The following is a 17,952-nucleotide window of genomic DNA, read 5'->3' as shown; positions in this document are numbered from 1 at the left end:
TTTGCATATTAGAGATCCTACAGATCTGACAATGCATATCAAGTTAGCATAGAGTTACTTACATTAATGAGATCGAACTTCTCCTTGCTTAACCTGCAAAAGAAGAACAAACGGTTAGCTAACAAAGAACAAAAAACATTTTGCAATAACGTACAGACGCACCCGATATAAAGAGGCCTATGACTCGATGCAACAAACGGACAAAATAGAACCCATACACCTGCGATCACATAAACAGGGTCGTCTTTTACCCAAACACGTACGCAGTTTCTCTAATTCACATGTTGGTGTAACGATGTTGTTCAACCCCGTCATTTAGATGACTTGCAGTCAAACACCAAAGCATGACCTAGCAGAACGTTTTGCCCAGCCCCACAATTTCACGCGACAAGGCGATACACACGCACGAAGTCGGTGGGCCAGATTTCATGCGTTGCGGTACAGCATAAACACAGGCGTTTGTCATCAGCGCCATCTAGTGACGGCAATGTATTACGTAATGTCTGCGTGCATGACTTCGTTCATGCCTTCACGTCGCAAAGAACATGCTTTCCGTCCTAGCTTATGCACACGGTTCAGCCGGGTAAGAGACAATCTTGCGGTTCCATGGATCAAGGCCACCATTGTTATCTCTTCCGAGCCACCCTTAAACCATCCCCATGGTTAGATATGACCTCGGGAAACCTGGGACAGTGCTGCCGACCTTCCCATGTCGATCGGGGCGGTCCGTAATTGGATTACCGTCACCATCCCGGGCAGCCGTTCACAGTCTCCCCACTCAGCAGTGGGCCGGGCGCCACCGTCTGCGGCCGCTCCCATTGCCGGCTGAACAGAAGGTACAGCAGGAACCACAGCAGGAACCGGGCACATCCGCCGGAACCATACCAGTGACACAGACCGACACCGGTGCAATGGCTCGAACTACCAATAATCTCAGAGCTTAGCAGCGATTCACACATCGAATTCGACAACCTGCCCCGCATTCAATGAACCACGGTAAAGCGAGCGCCTTCCGACCGATTGGGCATAAATGGAACTGCATCCGGAATGCATCAAATCCACTGGTGTAAGACCATACCATCGAGTGATTCATTTAGATCGTAATAAGCAGCGTAAGCAGCTAAGACTCACACTTCCGGATGCATTGGTCCAGTATGTGCTCCGCTTAAGGTCAATCATGTGAAATCATCCTTAGTAAAGCTTCACACTAGACGGTCATTATCCAAGAAAGATCGGCCCGCCAGTCGAGGGCATCGATTTGACGGAATCACGGAAGCGCGAAAGCCTGAAGTTCCTTAACTCACGTTGCCGTTGCGATTTGCAGACACAATATTTCGAGGATATGGATATGGATACGGAATGCTATGACTTGGCTCCAGCTACCAAGCAAACGAGTTCCTGCGAGACGATCATTTACAAATTTTACAAACACCGGCCATAACGAACAGTGGGCGGCTCAGACCTCAGCTGTGGTCCTGCAGCTCGGGTACATATCAGCTCAGGTCCTCAGACCTCAGCTGGTTCCCAGCGTAACCACAAACTTTCTAAATGAGCTCCAACCGCTTTTCAGAACACAGTCTTCAGGACTCTGGCGCGGTCTGATGTTCTTCCCTCCCGATCACTTCAAACGCTGTACAGCGCGTATCTTGTTCGCGGTAACCACGTGCAATCACAGGGATCAGCTGGATACGAGGGGCGAAAATAATATCTGAGCGGGCTGTTTCAGGCCATTGAATAGGCAAGTTCATGGACGACTTCAGTCGTTTTCAGGACGTCGTCTCAACGGCATGATAGCACGACAGGCCGTTAGAGCACTCCGGTACTTTTCATTTAAAGCAGTAACGTGATTTCACAGGTACGCAATACCGTGATATTCAAACTAGCTCCCATCAACGTCCTATCGCCGACAACGACGCCCCACCCAAGATAACTATACCGACGTCCCGCCACCATACTAGTGATGTCAATTACGGAAAATCGGAATACCGATACCAAACCAAATACCAACCAAAACCACGGGAAAATACCGAAACCAAACCAACTTGGGAAACTGAGGGAAATACCAACTTTTTACCGACTTCTTAGCCTCTTATACATTAGTGAGGGCTTATGATACCAACAAAATACCAAACACATTACGATTGAAATACCAAATACCAAGTTGGTATCGGTTTGGTATCGGTATACCAAAAAGTTGGTATCCGATTGACATCTCTACACCATACCGTCCCGCTGCCGCGGTCCGGTGCCGTGTGCGGCGGCCACCCTGGCATATCATCACACCGAGTGAATGACGCGTCGATCTGGCGATTGCGCCGCCGCGCCGTGCCGGGTGGTGCAACTTTCCGTTAGCGACCACACACCGTGCAAACAAAGACAGCGGCTCGAGGGCGGTTATGATCGAAACCAAAAGTCAAATCGAAGGCTGTGGGATGAAAGCGGCTGGCGGTGTACAGGTGACTAATTTTGACTGACGTCAATCGGTGGTCATTCGACTAATTGCAACAGAAAGATCGTATTGATATCTTACATAAATGAGTGATCAGTGGTCCGGTCCGTCTCTCACTATCATGAAGTGTAGCTAGCGATATTGATATGCGGCGAGATCACACACAGGTTTTAGCAATCAATCGGATTATCGGAGCTATAACGGCTGATGCGATCCGCGATCCAAGCGTCCCCGAACTCAGCGACAGCGATTAATCAATCACCGATAGCAGGATTAGACTGGTCACCGCTGACGCACCACACAGCTCTCTCCGCTGTGGGACAGGTGTCCGAACAGTGGCACAGGTGCTGCTCCGAGGTCGCCGCCGAATAGGCCGCGATGACTGGCACCAGGGCCGTCCGCAGAAGCTCCCACGGCGCCCAGCATCTCCGCCAGGCCAGGCATGATTAGAACCACGCGAATCGCCGACATAAAAACGCTGCCGCACTCCGCCGGCCACATGAGATTTACTTCCGTGAAAGTGTCATACTTTCGCCCATTCAAATTCGACAACGAGCCCAACTCAACAACTGGCATAAGGATTCTGACCCCAAAACGGCCGATTCTGCCTCATGCGATGTCTCGCGGGGCTGCGGCCGGTGCCAGGTGTCGATGGCGTGTGCGTGCGCCGACCGCACCGGCCGCCCACAACAAGGACTCACGATCACCATCTGCCCAGCTATTGTTTTTGTCGGCCACCGGTACACCGCCGTTCCCTGACGTGATTAGTGCGTTTCACTCGGAGAAACACAGGCGCGCGCGTCGCGTGGCCGACCACAGAGCACCTCAGAGGTCACGGAAAGGAGCCGTACCGACTCGGAACTGGTTTATGGCCGGCGGAACGGCCACGAACTACCCAGGGACATTGGGTTCCTGTGAATGACAATGAATTTGCACGAAGACACAAACGCAATGAATATCACATGAGATATCTAATGTTCAGACAAAGTCCTATGCAACTAAATCCCACGATTTCCCGGTCCCACGAGGCTCATAAGACCCAGAAAAGTCGACCACCCCATACACACGGTCTCAGTCAGTTTCAGCTTTAATCATTATCGCCGACGTACTGACAACTGAATATCGGATCAATGAAATCAGACAGTGAACATAGCGACCAGAGTTTATCAATCTGCCACAGACTGCTTTAAATAATGAATGTTATTTAATCCGCAGCTAGAGCTCAAGGATTACACCGGGAGTTTGGAATGGCTCCGCTATCTTATCATCCCTACCTTAGAATCATGTCGATAAGGCCGTGTCCCTGAGCGGCAGTAATCTGGCGGCTCCACCACCTGTCATCTGGCCGGCTCTATGGGTAGGTATCCGGTAGCAGCCAAAGCGGCAGCTCTATCCGCGATCAGCTGGAAGGCCGTTGCGGTGGGAGAGACGTGACAGCGGCCGGGTTCGACGAGCACCACTTTCACCGGCACAGCGCCAGCCGTGGGCGGCCGCCGGGAGGACGGGTGCACGCTGCACGTGCTGGCACACGGGTCAGCGGTCCGTGCCGTGCCGGGTGTGTGCCGTACGGGGTCACACGTGGTGGGACACAGAGCGTGAGGATGCCCGCCCCGCCGGTCCAGTCGAGATGGAATCGCTGGAGTCGCTCGGGTGCATGCCTCTGGGCCGGTCAGAATGAAAGCCGGGCGATCCGGGCGCGCCGTGCCCGATACGGCACGGGGACGGCCGCGGTCCGTGACCGGGGCCGGGGGTGGCGAGGGGCGCCGGCCAGCCGGCCGTGGACACAGCTATTTCGGTCCGACAAGTGGGACACCGCACCATGGACAACAAAAAATCGCCGGCTGGAGCTCGGTCGGACAGTTGGACGATTGTTCTGGACCGCTCCGTCTTACAAGGGGAGCCATTGGAGGCAAGCAAAAACAGCGGGAGATCCCTGATAAACACACAAGGCCCGGTGCCTCGCTCTTGTTTATCAGCGACGCTGGCAGTCGGGAAAGAACACCTACGATCTCCAGCGGCGACTGATTCCTCCGGCGCTCCTCTGGGCGCCCACCCTCGCAGTGAGGCGGTATATACGAGGTGTGGCTAAAAAGAAACCGGACTGCTCGTGCTGGCCATAAAGTACGGGACCAGAAGACTAGCGAGACACTTGGCATTAATCTTTAGCATATTGTCGTGATGTGTGCCAAACGGCATCTCGATATCGCAATTATTCTCCTTTCCACAGCTCTTTGTTTTATCGATGTTCGGCGGCCTTGTCATCGCCAGGCTTCTACAATGAACTTCGAAAAAAGAGGGAACATCACGTTCCTTGCCAGACTGGAGAAAAGTCCAACAGAGACGCTGAATCTGTTCAAGGCTGTTAATGGGGAGCAAGTCATGTGTAACATGCAAGTGTTTGAATGGCATACGAGGTTCAGCACTGGTCCTGAGGATGTCGGTGATGACCCCAAGGTCTGGAGGTCCATCAACGTCCGCGCGCATGTCGAAGTCGAGAGTGGAGACGACATTGATCGTCTTTTTCGATCATAGGGGATTCGTTCACCGCCAGTTCGTGCTGGAGGTGTACCACAGTCGACCAGCATTTCTACAAGGAAGACCCGGGACGCCTCATTTCACGAGTCAGGCGCACCAAGTGGAATTTCTGGGAAGCCAAGAACTGGGTGCTCCATCACGACAACGCTCCCGTGCATTCTGCCATTAGCGTCAAGCAGTTCTTTGCCGAAAAGTAGGTCGCGGTGCTCAAGCACCCTCCTATTTGCCAAACCTCCCTCCCTGTGACTTTTGGCTGTTCCCTGAAATGAAAAACGTCGTCAAGGAAACCCATTTTGAATCGGTCGAGGACATCCAGACCGGAGTGACCACCGTCAGCGTCATCAATAAAACAAAGAGCTGTGGAAAGGAGAATAATAGCGATATCGAGGTGCCGTATGGCACACATCACGACAATATGATAAAGATTAATGTCCAGTGTCTCGCTAGTTTTCGGGCCCCCTACTTTATGGTCAGCACGAGCAGTCCGGTTTCTTTTTAGCCACACCTCGTAAGTACAGTCCCTCCCCTTTACCGCCCCACCCGTCCCTCAAGGGGAGCGTCGGGTGCCGGCCGGCGGCAGTTCCAGCTCGGGCAGCCTCCAATCTGGATCACTGTGTCGGCCGGGCGGCGGAGAGCGGCGCGGCGGCGGCGAGGGCGGCGCAGCCAGCCGGAACGGCGGCACACTTACGGCGACGGCGGCGACTAACCAGCCCTCCTCGAACATCAGCGAAAGGGCGCCGGCACCGGCAGAGCCTTACGTCATAATCGCCTCTATCATGGTAATCGGCACATATTACATGCCCCGGAAGACATGCCGCAAAAGCAAGGCGTCTCGTAAGTTCCGGGAACTCTTACAAAACGGAATGGCGGTGGAGAACAAGGGCCCAGAGACGTCCAGTCAGAAGAGACACACCTTAAATTGCTGCACGGGTTGTCAAAATATTGGCTAACATTGCCGGTTGACAGGGAAGACAACTAGAGCAGAAATGAATAAAATGACAATATGTGGAAAGAATGCGACACGGTAGGTGGCGAAACTCACCTGCTAATATCAGTATGCGAGAACAGACAAGAGCTCGCAGCAGGAAACTATCGTGTACGCGACTCGATTCGCCCGGCATGCCCGAATACCTTCAGATGTTCAAGACAGACGGGAAGAGGTCTAAGACACTACACAACTTCCGACAAACAAAACTCATAAATACAGCGACCGGTTTTATCAGCATCGAGCACACGCCGACCTTCAAAGGTCCAGCTGATGTAGGCCAGTTTAGACTTAAGAAGTACATCGTTAGCTACAGATCAAATCAGTACCGGCTCACATCGGCGAGAGGCCAACCTGTCATACGATACTGCAACGGAAGTGTTATTAGAACTTCAAACCACAACCGTATAAATTGTATACGATAATCGCCCACATGGTGGCCGATTGGCCGCCAATGAGTTGGTACATATCCAGCTTTGCGGGCAGGCGAGCATAGAAACAAAGCATGTAAAGCCATTATGCAGTACACAACACGACCGGGAACCTCTGCTAAGCTGATAAAATATAGGTATACCATATCACCCTTAAATGTTGTTTCAATCAGAAAGAGCATGCAGGCATATAATCATTTAGGCCCAATCAAGCCTAACTTATTGGTATCAAAACGGTCGGCAAAAACGGTCGGCGACTGTGACGACTGCCATTTATGGCGTGAAACATGACTACCGTCTGGTAAAGCGATCACGCACGCCGTGTAATCAGGTTCACTGTCTAGTGCCCGTCATATGAGACACGGGAGCCGCCGCCGATACGCCTTCATGACCGCTGACAGACGAGACAAAAACACTCAACACGAGGCGAACACTAAAAACCCGACAGTGGACCTCGGCCATCTCGGCCCGTCAACGCATCTCGCCGTCCGGAGAACGCCGCTGACATCCCTGACATGTATCGTACGGCTTCACTGCGGTCGACTCGACAGGATGACGCAATGACTGGCCTGGCGGCATCCGTGGTGTCCGGGACACGCGTGTCACCGCTGCAGCCGTCCCCCCAGGCGGTAGACGGTCGGGCACAGACGGAATACCGAGCAACCGGTGAACCTGGGCACGCAGCATGGTGGGCGGGGGATCGCGTGTTTGGCCAAATGCTGAGCGGATGTTTACTGCATATAACATGCAGATTGCAGGTATAGGTACTGTATAAGTGTAACGAGGTTCGGTGCATGTACTCGTGTCGTATTCAGGCGTGGTCATAACGATGTATGACAAAATGATGCACACGAACAGGGGCGACATGTGATAGTGTGATAGGGCATTCAGTCCTTCTCGCCGCAGAATCAGTAATAATTACGAGCGAGCGAGCGCAGCGAGCGAAGCGAAGTCTTTTCAATATAACGGAAAAATCTCAGTATGAGCGGCCCGGCCCGGCCCGGCCTGTAACGCTTTTGAGAGGCTTATATCTCAGCAACCGCTGGACCGAATGGCCTGCGGTCTTTTTTGCTGGGTAGCCCCATCCCTTCTACCCCGTAATTGACTACTTTTGATGCATCTCAGTGACCGCCGTGGCACGTGCCACGTGAAAACTCAAGGGTGTTCAAGCAGTTTTGCAAAAGTAATGATTTTGAGAGGCCCATATCTCAGCAGCGGCTTGAGTGATTGTCTTGCGGTCATTTTTATAGGGTAGCTGCATCCCTTCTACCAAAGGTCAGATACTCTTCATCTATGTGAGTGACCCCCACTGCACGTGCAAAATACAACAATAAGAGGTGCCAAATTTGTTCCCATTTCAGTAACTCGGTAATTACTGGGACGATTTCGCTGAAACTTGGCATACAGGTAGGCACCCACCAGGCAATGCATTCCCATGTGTTGCGGTTAGGGTGCTACTGCACGTGCGCACGTGCAGGGGGCGTTTCCAGATCTCGAGAACGGCTGGGCCGATTGCGCTCAAATTTGGTACACGGTTGGGGACCGGTTAGTAGGATGCCGTGCAAAAGTCATTTTGGACCCCGTTTGCACGTGCGCACGTGCAGAATGCCGCTTCCAGATCTCAGGAACGGCTGGGCCGATTGCGTTCAAATTTGGTACACCGCTAGCGACCGTTTAGAAGGGTGCTTTGCACAAGCCCGTTGGAAGTACCCTCTCGCCGTTCTGCACGTGCAGGGCTCACTATCTCGCTCGCTCGTTCTTCGACCAAAAGGCGTTTTACTGGTCAGTTGAAGAGAGAGAGAGGGGGAGAGAGAGAGAGAGAGAGAGAGAGAGAGAGAGAGAGAGAGAGAGAGAGAGAGAGAGAGAGAGAGAGAGAGAGAGAGAGAGAGAGAGAGAGAGAGAGAGAGAGAGAGAGAGAGATCCGGGCCGGTCCGGCCGCTGGACAGAGCAGAGAAAACGGCAGCGCCGTCTCGCTGCACCAGAATCACACATGCATGCCTACCAGGCAGCACGCTACAAATGCCAATTTCGCCGTAACGCAAATGAATGCTTTCTCCTGGATAATTACGGAGCGCTTGCACGGGAATACGTACTGTAGACCTCTCCAGCATCAGGATACCGTGTGCTAGCCCAGTGGCGTGACACCAATCGCAGCAACCGGAAAGTCAGCAGGTGCCGGTGAAGCGGAAGCAGTCGCAATCAATCTGCACTGTCTTACTGCAACATCTCTGGAACAGGCAAATTTCATAATAAAACGTCCAAGTTACCTGAGCATACTCATTGCTAACATCCGAGGTGTTCATCTCCGCCTCCGAGGTGTCTCATCTCCGCCACTCTTCCCTCCCCTCTCCTCTCCTCTCCACCCTCTGCCCACTCAGCTCTGTATAATGGACTCGCCCCCGTCCCCCTCCCCCTCATCTCCGGCCGTCTGTCCACCCAGTTCCGTGTAGTGGACTCGCACACGTGCGATCTGGGTCAGAGGCCGGCGGCCCGCCTGTGAAAGCTGACCACGGTGCGGCCAGGTGCCGCACCGCCGCGCGGGGAGCGCGCCTGCCTCTGCCGTCCCCGAGCCGATACTGGCGGACGGACACGTCAGTCATGACGATAGGCGTCAGATGTCAGTTGTAATTGAATCGGTGACGTGTTTACACACCGGAGGGACGGATTTGGTGCGCGGGGAAGGCTCCGGCCGAATGCAGATCTGTGAGGCGTGAGAATCACTTTCTCTTTCATCGATGGGGGTCGTTTGTTTTCCTTGCGCCCATATAAATAGTTGTAATGATACAAATAATCATATGTGAGTCGCCTCCTGGCTCCTACGATATCATGACCCGGATGTTCAGTACCTTTTATAAAGCAGCGCTAGCATAGCAAGGAACTGACCTACTGGACCTATTCATTTATCTAAGAAAAGATCCAACAGCGAACCACGCCACCGTGGGAAGTTGTGAAACCGGTAGACGTTGCTGACGGCTGAAAGTTGATCGCTGACCGCTCCGACCAATGACCAGCGGCAATGACCTGCTGACCAATGACCAGCGGGAGTGACCTACCGACCAATGACCAGCGGGAGTGACTTACCGACCAATGACCAGCGGGAGTGACCTACCGACCAATGACCAGCGGGAGTGACCTGCTGACCAATGACCAGCGGGAATAAGCCGCCAACCAATGAACTGCGGCCACATCCCAAAGACTACTGACCACTAAATACTACGATAGTAATGGTTACTACTCATGTTGGCAGCTCAATGCTGCCTATCGACTACTGGTTACTGAAGTGACTTTTGATAGCTAGCCGTTGAAAATCAATAACCGTGCACCGCTAACTTTTGACCGCCAACCAATAACCAGCACCCACGGCACCCACCCCGCCCACACACTGCCCCACTGTCTGTGCATATAGCCACACTGACCTGAACACACTGCGGTCGTAGCTTAGTTTGACCCTCAGCTGCTGGTCCGCTGAGCGGCGCCTCATCACGTGCGCCGGCTCTATGTGCACGCCGTGGATCACCTGTGGACGGGCGGACACAAACGACGTCAGTGGAGGGACGGGACCGTCATCGGTGGATGCCAATTTGGTGAAATAAGCAACATTGTCGTGGAATATTTGTACAATTTTACCGCTGGTTATGAGCGAGCAAAAAACGATCCTTATCAATCGAAAAAAAACGTACAGGAACGAGCAGGCCGGCCCTGCCTATATATAACGCTTTTAAAAGGTGAATATCTCAGCAACCGTTTGATCTATTGACTAGCGGGTTTTTAGTGTTATTTACTACGATAATTACTCTAGATCAATTTGGATGACTGTCGCGGCAAATGTGAAGTGCCAAAGCAGTCGTAACAAAATTGTTCTTCAATTACTGTGACTGGAACCGCTGGACCGATTGGGCTGAAACTTTACCTATCGGTGGGCACCCTCATGGCACAACGAAATGCATCCCCATGTGTCACGGTCGCGGTGCCAACTACTAATTCAGGTATTTACGCACGGGCAGAGGCCTCTTCTACATATAACGGCTGGACCGGTTGAAACACAAATGTCACAGGGTCATGGATTGGATAAAATGGTGACCCATAAAAGTCAGCTGGGGTCTCACATCACACTTGTGCAGTGTGTACGTGCGAGGCTCATTCCATATAGCACTCGCTCGTTTGTTGCTACCGCAAGATGTCTGGTAATGGTTCAATCTCCATAAAGAGCACTGGGTTACGCATTGAAATTGGAGAGCAGGATATTTGGCGCCATAGGCGCGGGAGCCGGGGGGGGGGCAGTGGGGGCAGCTTGCCCCCCCCCAACTCTGGGGCCGTGGGGGCGGTGCCCCCACAGCTTTGAGACGGAATACCATACTTTGTTTTGCAAATGTTTTCTTTTTTTGTTGAAAAAGCCGAGGGGTGGAAAATAAGTGGCCTAAAACCGGTGAGAAAACTAGATTTGGGGGTACCCTAGGTTAATCTCTATTATGGTGTGCCCCCCCAGTCGGAAAGTAGTTCCCGCGCCCCTGTTTGGCGCGGGCAATATCTGAACAAACCGCCTTACATAATCACCACCCTAGCTGCCGTTAGAGAGATAAAACATATAAGGAACTCTCTTCTCTAATCGGCAGGCACAGGGCAACCTTACCACGGCAGATACCTAGTCTTTAAGTTCGACACCGAACTTAGCTAGAATATTAGACGGCACCGCCAGCCATCGGCCAAGGACCGGTCGTAAGATCGTAATGAACAACAAATCGGTAATGCAAAACAGAGAAGCAAATATGTTTTTGAAACTGTAAATACGTTTTCGTTTATCATCGTAGGCCAGGCGTGAGAAATCGCCTCGATCCCAGAATAAGCTGACATGGCGGCGACAAATCAAGTCCCGGTGCTGGAGATCCAAACCGTACATAAGCAGCATCTCTACCATGCAGATGGGACGTGGGACTCTGAGCTTTTTGAGCATTCATACAAACATGTACATGTATATTTTGTGTTTCATGAAACAATGCCTTCAAAACTATGACAAATAACGCGGCCGGCCCGTTTTAAGTACGTGCGATGGCCGGTCGTCTGACGCGTGCAGGGAGGGAGCGCCTGCTCCCAGCCCACTGTTCAGTGCTCACCTCGTCCGGCCGGGGGTGCACGTGCACGCAATGGTCTTTGTGCGCGCCCGCCATGTGGACGACAATGCCCCAGCAGAGATGCCACGCCAGGGCGGCCCGCGGCGACCGCATAGTGTCCGACACGGGGCAGGCACCCTACAGGCAGGTCACAGAGTCACAGCGCGCCGGGCCGGTCCTCATCGCGCGCCGGCCGACAACAGACTGGGTCGGTTCCGGCGCCCGGGCGACGATACCGGCCCGGCGATCGACTGCCGGGCGAGTCCACTCCGACACCGGGGGGAGGCACGTCGGAGGCGTGGAGATGAGCGCCGCCGTATTAGTGGGAGGCGAGTCAAGCCGGTTATACCTATATAGCGGCGGACACTCCACTGACTCCCCACCCATACATAGGGTATATTCTGTAAGTGTGTGTAGGGTGGGGGGGGGGGGGCATGCACGGCACATACGCCGTAGGGTAGGACCCGTGGCACATGTACGGTAATATATGCTATAATAATAATCCTTCAATACAAAACTGTCAGACTAAAGTGACCATGAGCTTTTTTCACCGTTTAGGATGACTATGAACAGTTGACGACTTCGATTGAAGTAAAAATCTTGCAAGCCACCATCACGAGGATATTGGTAAAACTGCCGGCAACGGACCTCAGCATTATTTTAAATATTGAATTGTTAAATATGACCTCGGCATCCACAACAACCCAAGACTACACAGTACACACTCACTTCATAAGATGCCTCCACGTCGATCACCCGAGCCGATCACACAAGAAGTTCTGCTTCCAGACGGAACTGACAGCTATGTAGTTAGGCTAGCCCAGAAGATCCCGCGGCTGCCGTTGGCCCGGAAACGCTGATATCCGCTGGTCCATCAAAGACTGGAGTCGCGTCCCCTTCAGCGATGGCAGTCTTCTCTCGGATATTCCATCGGCATTTCGCCAGGACGACCGCGCCTGCCCGAATAACAGAGCGTAATAAATAAGAAATAGGGAGTACCTATTTCTTAGCAAATTAGACATACCCGCCTCCGAGATTACAATACGTCATGCGTATCAATATTCGTAGAATGCTTTATAACAGCGCCGGTATTTACTAAATGGCGCGAGAATATAAACACATAATACCTATGCGCGGTTTCGGATTGGGCATAGACATCGGACTGTGCGGACCTCCCACGGTCCACCAAAATGGCAAAAGCCAAAGCTAAATAAACCGCAAGCTGCCAGGGTGGTACAGCCAGGCGCCAGCACAATATACCCGCTGGATGCAGTCCAGGGTATACCCAAGATTCTTACAGATAGGTATACCCTGGATGCAGCCCTGCCACTCCAGACGAAACGGTCACCCGGAGAGGCTATTTTCTAAATCAGGGCGGGCACTAAAGAGTCGTCTTAGCGAGAACTTGTCCTCACCGCCGGTTGCCTCTGATCGGGACGACCGCCAGCTCGGAGGCCGGACAAGGTGAAGATGAAGAAGGACAGTGAGTTGGTCCTGAGGAAAGAAAGGGCGGATGTTCACACTCACGCTCAGATTCGTACATCCAGCGGTAGTATTCTATTAGCAGCGCTAATGATGTTAGTCGTCGTTTACTTTGAGCAGGAGCACCGTCGCCAGGGCAGGGCACAGAAGATGCTATACGCTAACGCCGTCCGACCAATCCCGTTCGAGGTCGGCGGGGGCTGGGCTGCGGTTATCGAACGTTATTGGTCGGACGATGTACAGGGTGTTTCACAATTACCGTTACAAGAGTTCCCACTCAATTTTGGTGCACTTAAAGGTGGTTTTTCTGAAAACACTATACACCATTGGAAAGAGCACATAATTCTGGTCTTGGTTAATTGCATTTTGAATGCCCTTTGGACAGATAATGGGTGTAGCAGATGATGTGAGAAAATCACGGTCGCGGTGGGCGCGACCGGCGCCGCCACCTTCGGTGACCGTGCCACGATCGCGGTGGATGTGACCTGCATCACTGCCTCTGGTGGCGCAAGGCTCGCTGCAACACCACGCAGCGGCGGCGTGGACCGCGGCCGGTGCCGTGGTGAGACCGTACCGCCCACACGCACCGGCGAGGCGGCACGGTGTCGCAACCTACGCACTGGCCACTGACCGACCTTCGCCCGACCCCTCGGGACGTGACGGTGAACCCGGGACGGAGCGCGAGGAGATGACTTTCGCCCGACCCTGGGGGCGCGCTGGCGAGACCGGGCCGGAGCGCGAGGTCACGACTTTCACGCCGCACAGCCGTGCCACGTTAAGTACACGTTTCTCCGACGTTTAGAACATGTAGTTTTTATATTTATGTAATTAGCCCTGCAATGGATTGGAACAGGCTTTTTCTCCTGTAGCTCAGTATAGCTAACAAAGAATAGATAGGAGCAGACCTGGAATACGGATCAATCGCATTATTCCTTGTGTGAAATAGATTACGACGCATTACGGTAAATACGTGCGTAATAACTTATTGCAGGACCGACCCTCACGGACTGCATGATTTATTGTACTTTACAGTGTTCGATATGCCACGTTCTAAGCTGATGTATGTCGCCCAATTTGATACGGGTTGCATGGTCTATTGCACATATAAGATAAGATACCTTAGAGACAAAACTGACTGTGTCACGGAATGTTCACTATTTTACGTGGTTTCACGGGTTTTCCATGAAAGCAGAAAACATAATGCTAGTTTCATTGTTTGTCGGTTGCATTAGGTACGTTTAAAAATTGGCAATGTAACATTACGAGAAACAATACGGGCCTTCTGGTACAATAAACAACGATGAGGTACCGGGTCGCATTGTTTATTGTAATGATATTAACTGTTGACAAAAAGTGTGTGACTTTATATCCTATCTGGTATTCTAGTTATATGAAAATCTGACATCTTGTGAGTTTGTGAGTTAGCGCTTGTTTCGCTGGTGGTGTCGTCATTCGCGAATAAGGACGGATTCTCACGGCCATGCCTGTAACGTGCGTGTATGTGTATTATTTCTATATGTTATACTGTGGCCCTCGGATTGCGTGAAAGTACGCGGGTTGTGACGTCACACTGCGTGTGACGGTATAAATACGCGCGCGTGGCGTAGGCTCGGGGCTCGCTCTACTGGCTCGCTTCTGGCTCTCTCTTGTTCGCCTTCGCGGGCACTCGTCCGCCCCGTCACGGACGGAGCGGTGCTCCTCCGCGGCCTCGCCACGCAGTGATGTGAGTACCGGTGGGTCGCCGGTCCAGTCAGGACCTGTTGAGCCCGAGTGGCGCGGCAGTGTTTTCTTCACTGCGCGTGTAGCGGGTAACATTGCGCCTGTCTGCCTATTGCCTGGTAACTGTGCTATTGCTTTACTCGAATCTAATCTCATGTCTTTTATAGCCTGTAATGTAATATACCTGTTCCAGTAATGTAATATACCTGTTCCAAGACAAAGCAAATTCTTTGTAGTTGGTAACGTTTACATCCAAAAGGGACGAATGCTTTAGAAGTTGGGCTAAAAATAAAACTTTCATACTCCTAGACAAACGACCTGCTCAGCAGACACTTCACGCGTGAAGCCAAGCTGGCAAAGTAAAACATAAAATTCACAATGAAAGACTGATCCAAATGAGGTCCGAGTCTGCGATTATCTCGAATATCACTATTAGAGCCTGTGTGATAAGCTTGTTGCTCGCGGACCTGTTTGAAGACGGCTGTACATGGCTGCGTGGTGTAGTCAAAAGGTATCTATTACGCACCTCCTGTATGAATTTCAAGTCTTCAACGCACAGGCTTCAATGGCAATGACGTCATTTCCTACCTCGTGTCAGAAAGGTGACTTGCGTGCCGGCCGGCGACTGGCGAGCCGACCTGGCGGCTGGGATGTGTGGGTGGATTAACGCGTGCCCCCTGCGGCCCGCCGCGATGCGGATCGGGGGCACTAGTGCATGAAGCTCCGCAACAGCTGTCGGTCGCCAGGGGGCACAGACCTTCCGGGTCTTCCGGACTTCCGGGTCTTCCGGACTCAGAAACCCGCTTCAGTGATGGTCTGGGCGGCCGTCAGCCAGGCCGGCAAGTCGCCGTTGGTTTTTGTGCCCGAGGGCGTAAAAATCAACAAAGAAACCTACATCGAGACCATCCTTGAACAGACGCTGAAGCCGTGGGCCAAGAAGACGTACGGAGACAAGGGCTGGACTTTTCAGCAGGACGGCGCAACAAGCCACACCGCGCGCGTCACCCAACAGTGGTGCGAAGACAACTGCCCAGGCTTCATCACCAAGGACCAGTGGCCCCCATCATCCCCAGATCTGAATCCGATGGATTACACGATGTGGTCCGTGCTCGAAAAGGAAGCTTGCTCCAAACCGCACAAGAAGATCGACGATCTCAAGCGATCTCTGATCAGCGCCTGGCAGAAGATCCCCGACGCGGTTGTGCGTGCCGCGGTCCGTGACTTCAGGAGACGGTTGGCTGCCGCTGTGAAGGCTGGAGGCGGCCACTTCGAGTAGGCTCTCGAGTAGGCTCTCGCGATGTTGGTCTCTGTGGTTTTGGGTGCATATGGTGCAATTTTGGCGGAAATAAAATAATTATGCCCAGAGATATTGAGCTTTGATCTTGTAACGTTAATTGTGAAACACCCTGTAGAATCCTCTGGTAGAATCTTCGAAAGAAGTGGGTTACTGGGTACCTCCGGGTGTAGCGCCTCTCCTTGGTTGGAAAACCTTCGTGTGACGTCTGCTCTTCTGATACCGAATCTTCGTTCTTCGGGAGACTGCGAACACGAGGTGGAATAAAATCCAGCGCCGAAAGACTGGGCAATTTAAGGTTTGCCAACTGTCACCTAGCGCAACTACCTCTGTCTCAAGTCTCAACCTACCTCAACATCAGGAGTCAGGCTCAGCACCTCGTGTAGCCCACCTGACTCAGACTATAGCAAAATGATAGGTATACCTAAAGAAGTGAACTATGGGTAATGTCCATCGACCAAAGCGCTGCACCGCACTTGCACCGCACCAGGGATGCGGAGCCGGAGCCGGAGCCGGAGCCGGAGCCGCCGGAGCCGGCATATTTTGCCCGGAGCCGGAGCCGGAGCCGGAGCCGTGAAACAATATAACCCGGAGCCGGAGCCGGAGCCGGAGCCGTCAAAAAAGGGGGCGACTCCGGCTCCTTTTCTTACGAGGAAACAATTATTTACCTAGTTCGGTTTGACAGTACAAGGCGTAAAACAATGTGGTATTCAAAATAGCCTTGTTATACAAATACAGAAGCAACGTGTACCAATCCCATCGCCTTTTTTTCTTCCACCCGTATTTAACCCGCGCCCCAGTGGCGGTCTCAGCCAACTTCGCCCTAGTGAGGGGGGGCATATGTTACCACCCACCTTTAACTCAAAAACTAAGAGGGCTAGAAAGACGCGGTAAAAAGTAGTCGATAGCTCTCAATGCGTACGTTTGAAAGTATTTCGGTCATTTTTCACCTTAGAGCAATATTGGGGTCACCAGAGGTCATCAAAGGTCAAAATTTGCCAATTGTCATGATATTTTTCAGAAAACATGCCGCTATCTCAGGAACTATGATAGCTAGGAAAACGCATGGAACAGCAATCGGTAGCTTTTGAACTCTTCTTTTGAAAAGGTCATTATCAATATTGACCTCAGGTCAACGGTTTAGCCTCCAGAGGGCAAAAACTCCAAAAATAGCCGTTTTTACGAAAAGTGTTTTTCGACAATAACTTTCGACTACAAAAAGCCACGACATTTCTATTGCCAGAATCGTGTTCCCCTCGCCGAGACGCGTCGAATGAACTATAATTTGACCTTGAAAGGTCAACTTGAAAATTTGACCTCAGGTCAAGGTCATGACCTGACCGGAAAAGGTCATGTTGCATATCAGTCGATGCGTCTCAACAAGACTAACACAATGAAACCATCCCCAGCGTTCTATCTCTTTCCAATCGCGAGTTATTGGCAAAAAACTGTTTGTAGCCTCAAATGACCTCGAATGACCTTTCTAGAGGCTATCAGCAAAAATGACCTCTTGGTCGTCACGAGTGGACTAAATCATTGTGATTCTGAAATATTTGGACTGTTCCTATGCGTACACACGGATCTAGAGGCATTTTCATTTTTCTCCATTGACTTGTAATGGAAAGGTCACGCCACTGACCTGACCTTAGGTCACGGATATAAAAAATCCGAGATATACAAATTGTAGGTGCCCATAACAGCATGCAATCCACCAAGTTTAAAACCTTTCTGACAAACATTGCAGGCTGGACATGATTGCAAACTTTTTTTTAGGCTTGGTCAGTTAACTTGACCTGGTGACCTGACCTGACATGACCTGGGGTCAAAAATTTCACACATTGTCCAAAATTGATGTACCAAAAGCTACCCCAAGCGGCGCGGCGCTACGCGCCGCGGTTTTTTATTCACACGCAAAAAACGCGACAGGGTAGTAACATATGCCCCCCCCC

At 52.0% G+C, this 17,952-nt stretch overlaps 1 protein-coding gene across 7 annotated transcripts in view; it reads right to left on the bottom strand.

Annotated features, from left to right (window-relative positions):
* Positions 1 to 17,952, bottom strand: part of LOC122378284 (leishmanolysin-like peptidase) — a 31,997-nt gene that overhangs the window by 13,302 nt on the left and 743 nt on the right. For 2 of the 7 annotated variants that reach the window (XM_043359157.1, XM_043359161.1), the window contains exons 2-5: positions 12,238 to 12,464; positions 11,512 to 11,646; positions 9,817 to 9,917; positions 63 to 93 (exon numbers count right to left, since the gene is read on the bottom strand). In XM_043359157.1, the coding sequence (XP_043215092.1) occupies positions 63 to 93; positions 9,817 to 9,917; positions 11,512 to 11,622 (243 nt within the window). In that variant the 5' untranslated portion in view covers positions 11,623 to 11,646; positions 12,238 to 12,464. Of the gene's footprint in view, positions 1 to 62; positions 94 to 9,816; positions 9,918 to 11,511; positions 11,819 to 12,237; positions 12,465 to 12,923; positions 13,003 to 16,164; positions 16,249 to 17,952 lie in introns of those variants that run through there. The other 5 variants (XM_043359155.1, XM_043359159.1, XM_043359156.1 and 2 more) reach the window with 4 other exon arrangements.

Source organism: Amphibalanus amphitrite, unplaced genomic scaffold (assembly GCF_019059575.1).
Source record: "Amphibalanus amphitrite isolate SeventyFive unplaced genomic scaffold, NRLGWU_Aamphi_draft 000057F_arrow, whole genome shotgun sequence".
In the NCBI taxonomy this organism is placed as follows: domain Eukaryota; kingdom Metazoa; phylum Arthropoda; class Thecostraca; order Balanomorpha; family Balanidae; genus Amphibalanus; species Amphibalanus amphitrite.
This window is presented reverse-complemented; position numbering and strand designations above follow the sequence as displayed.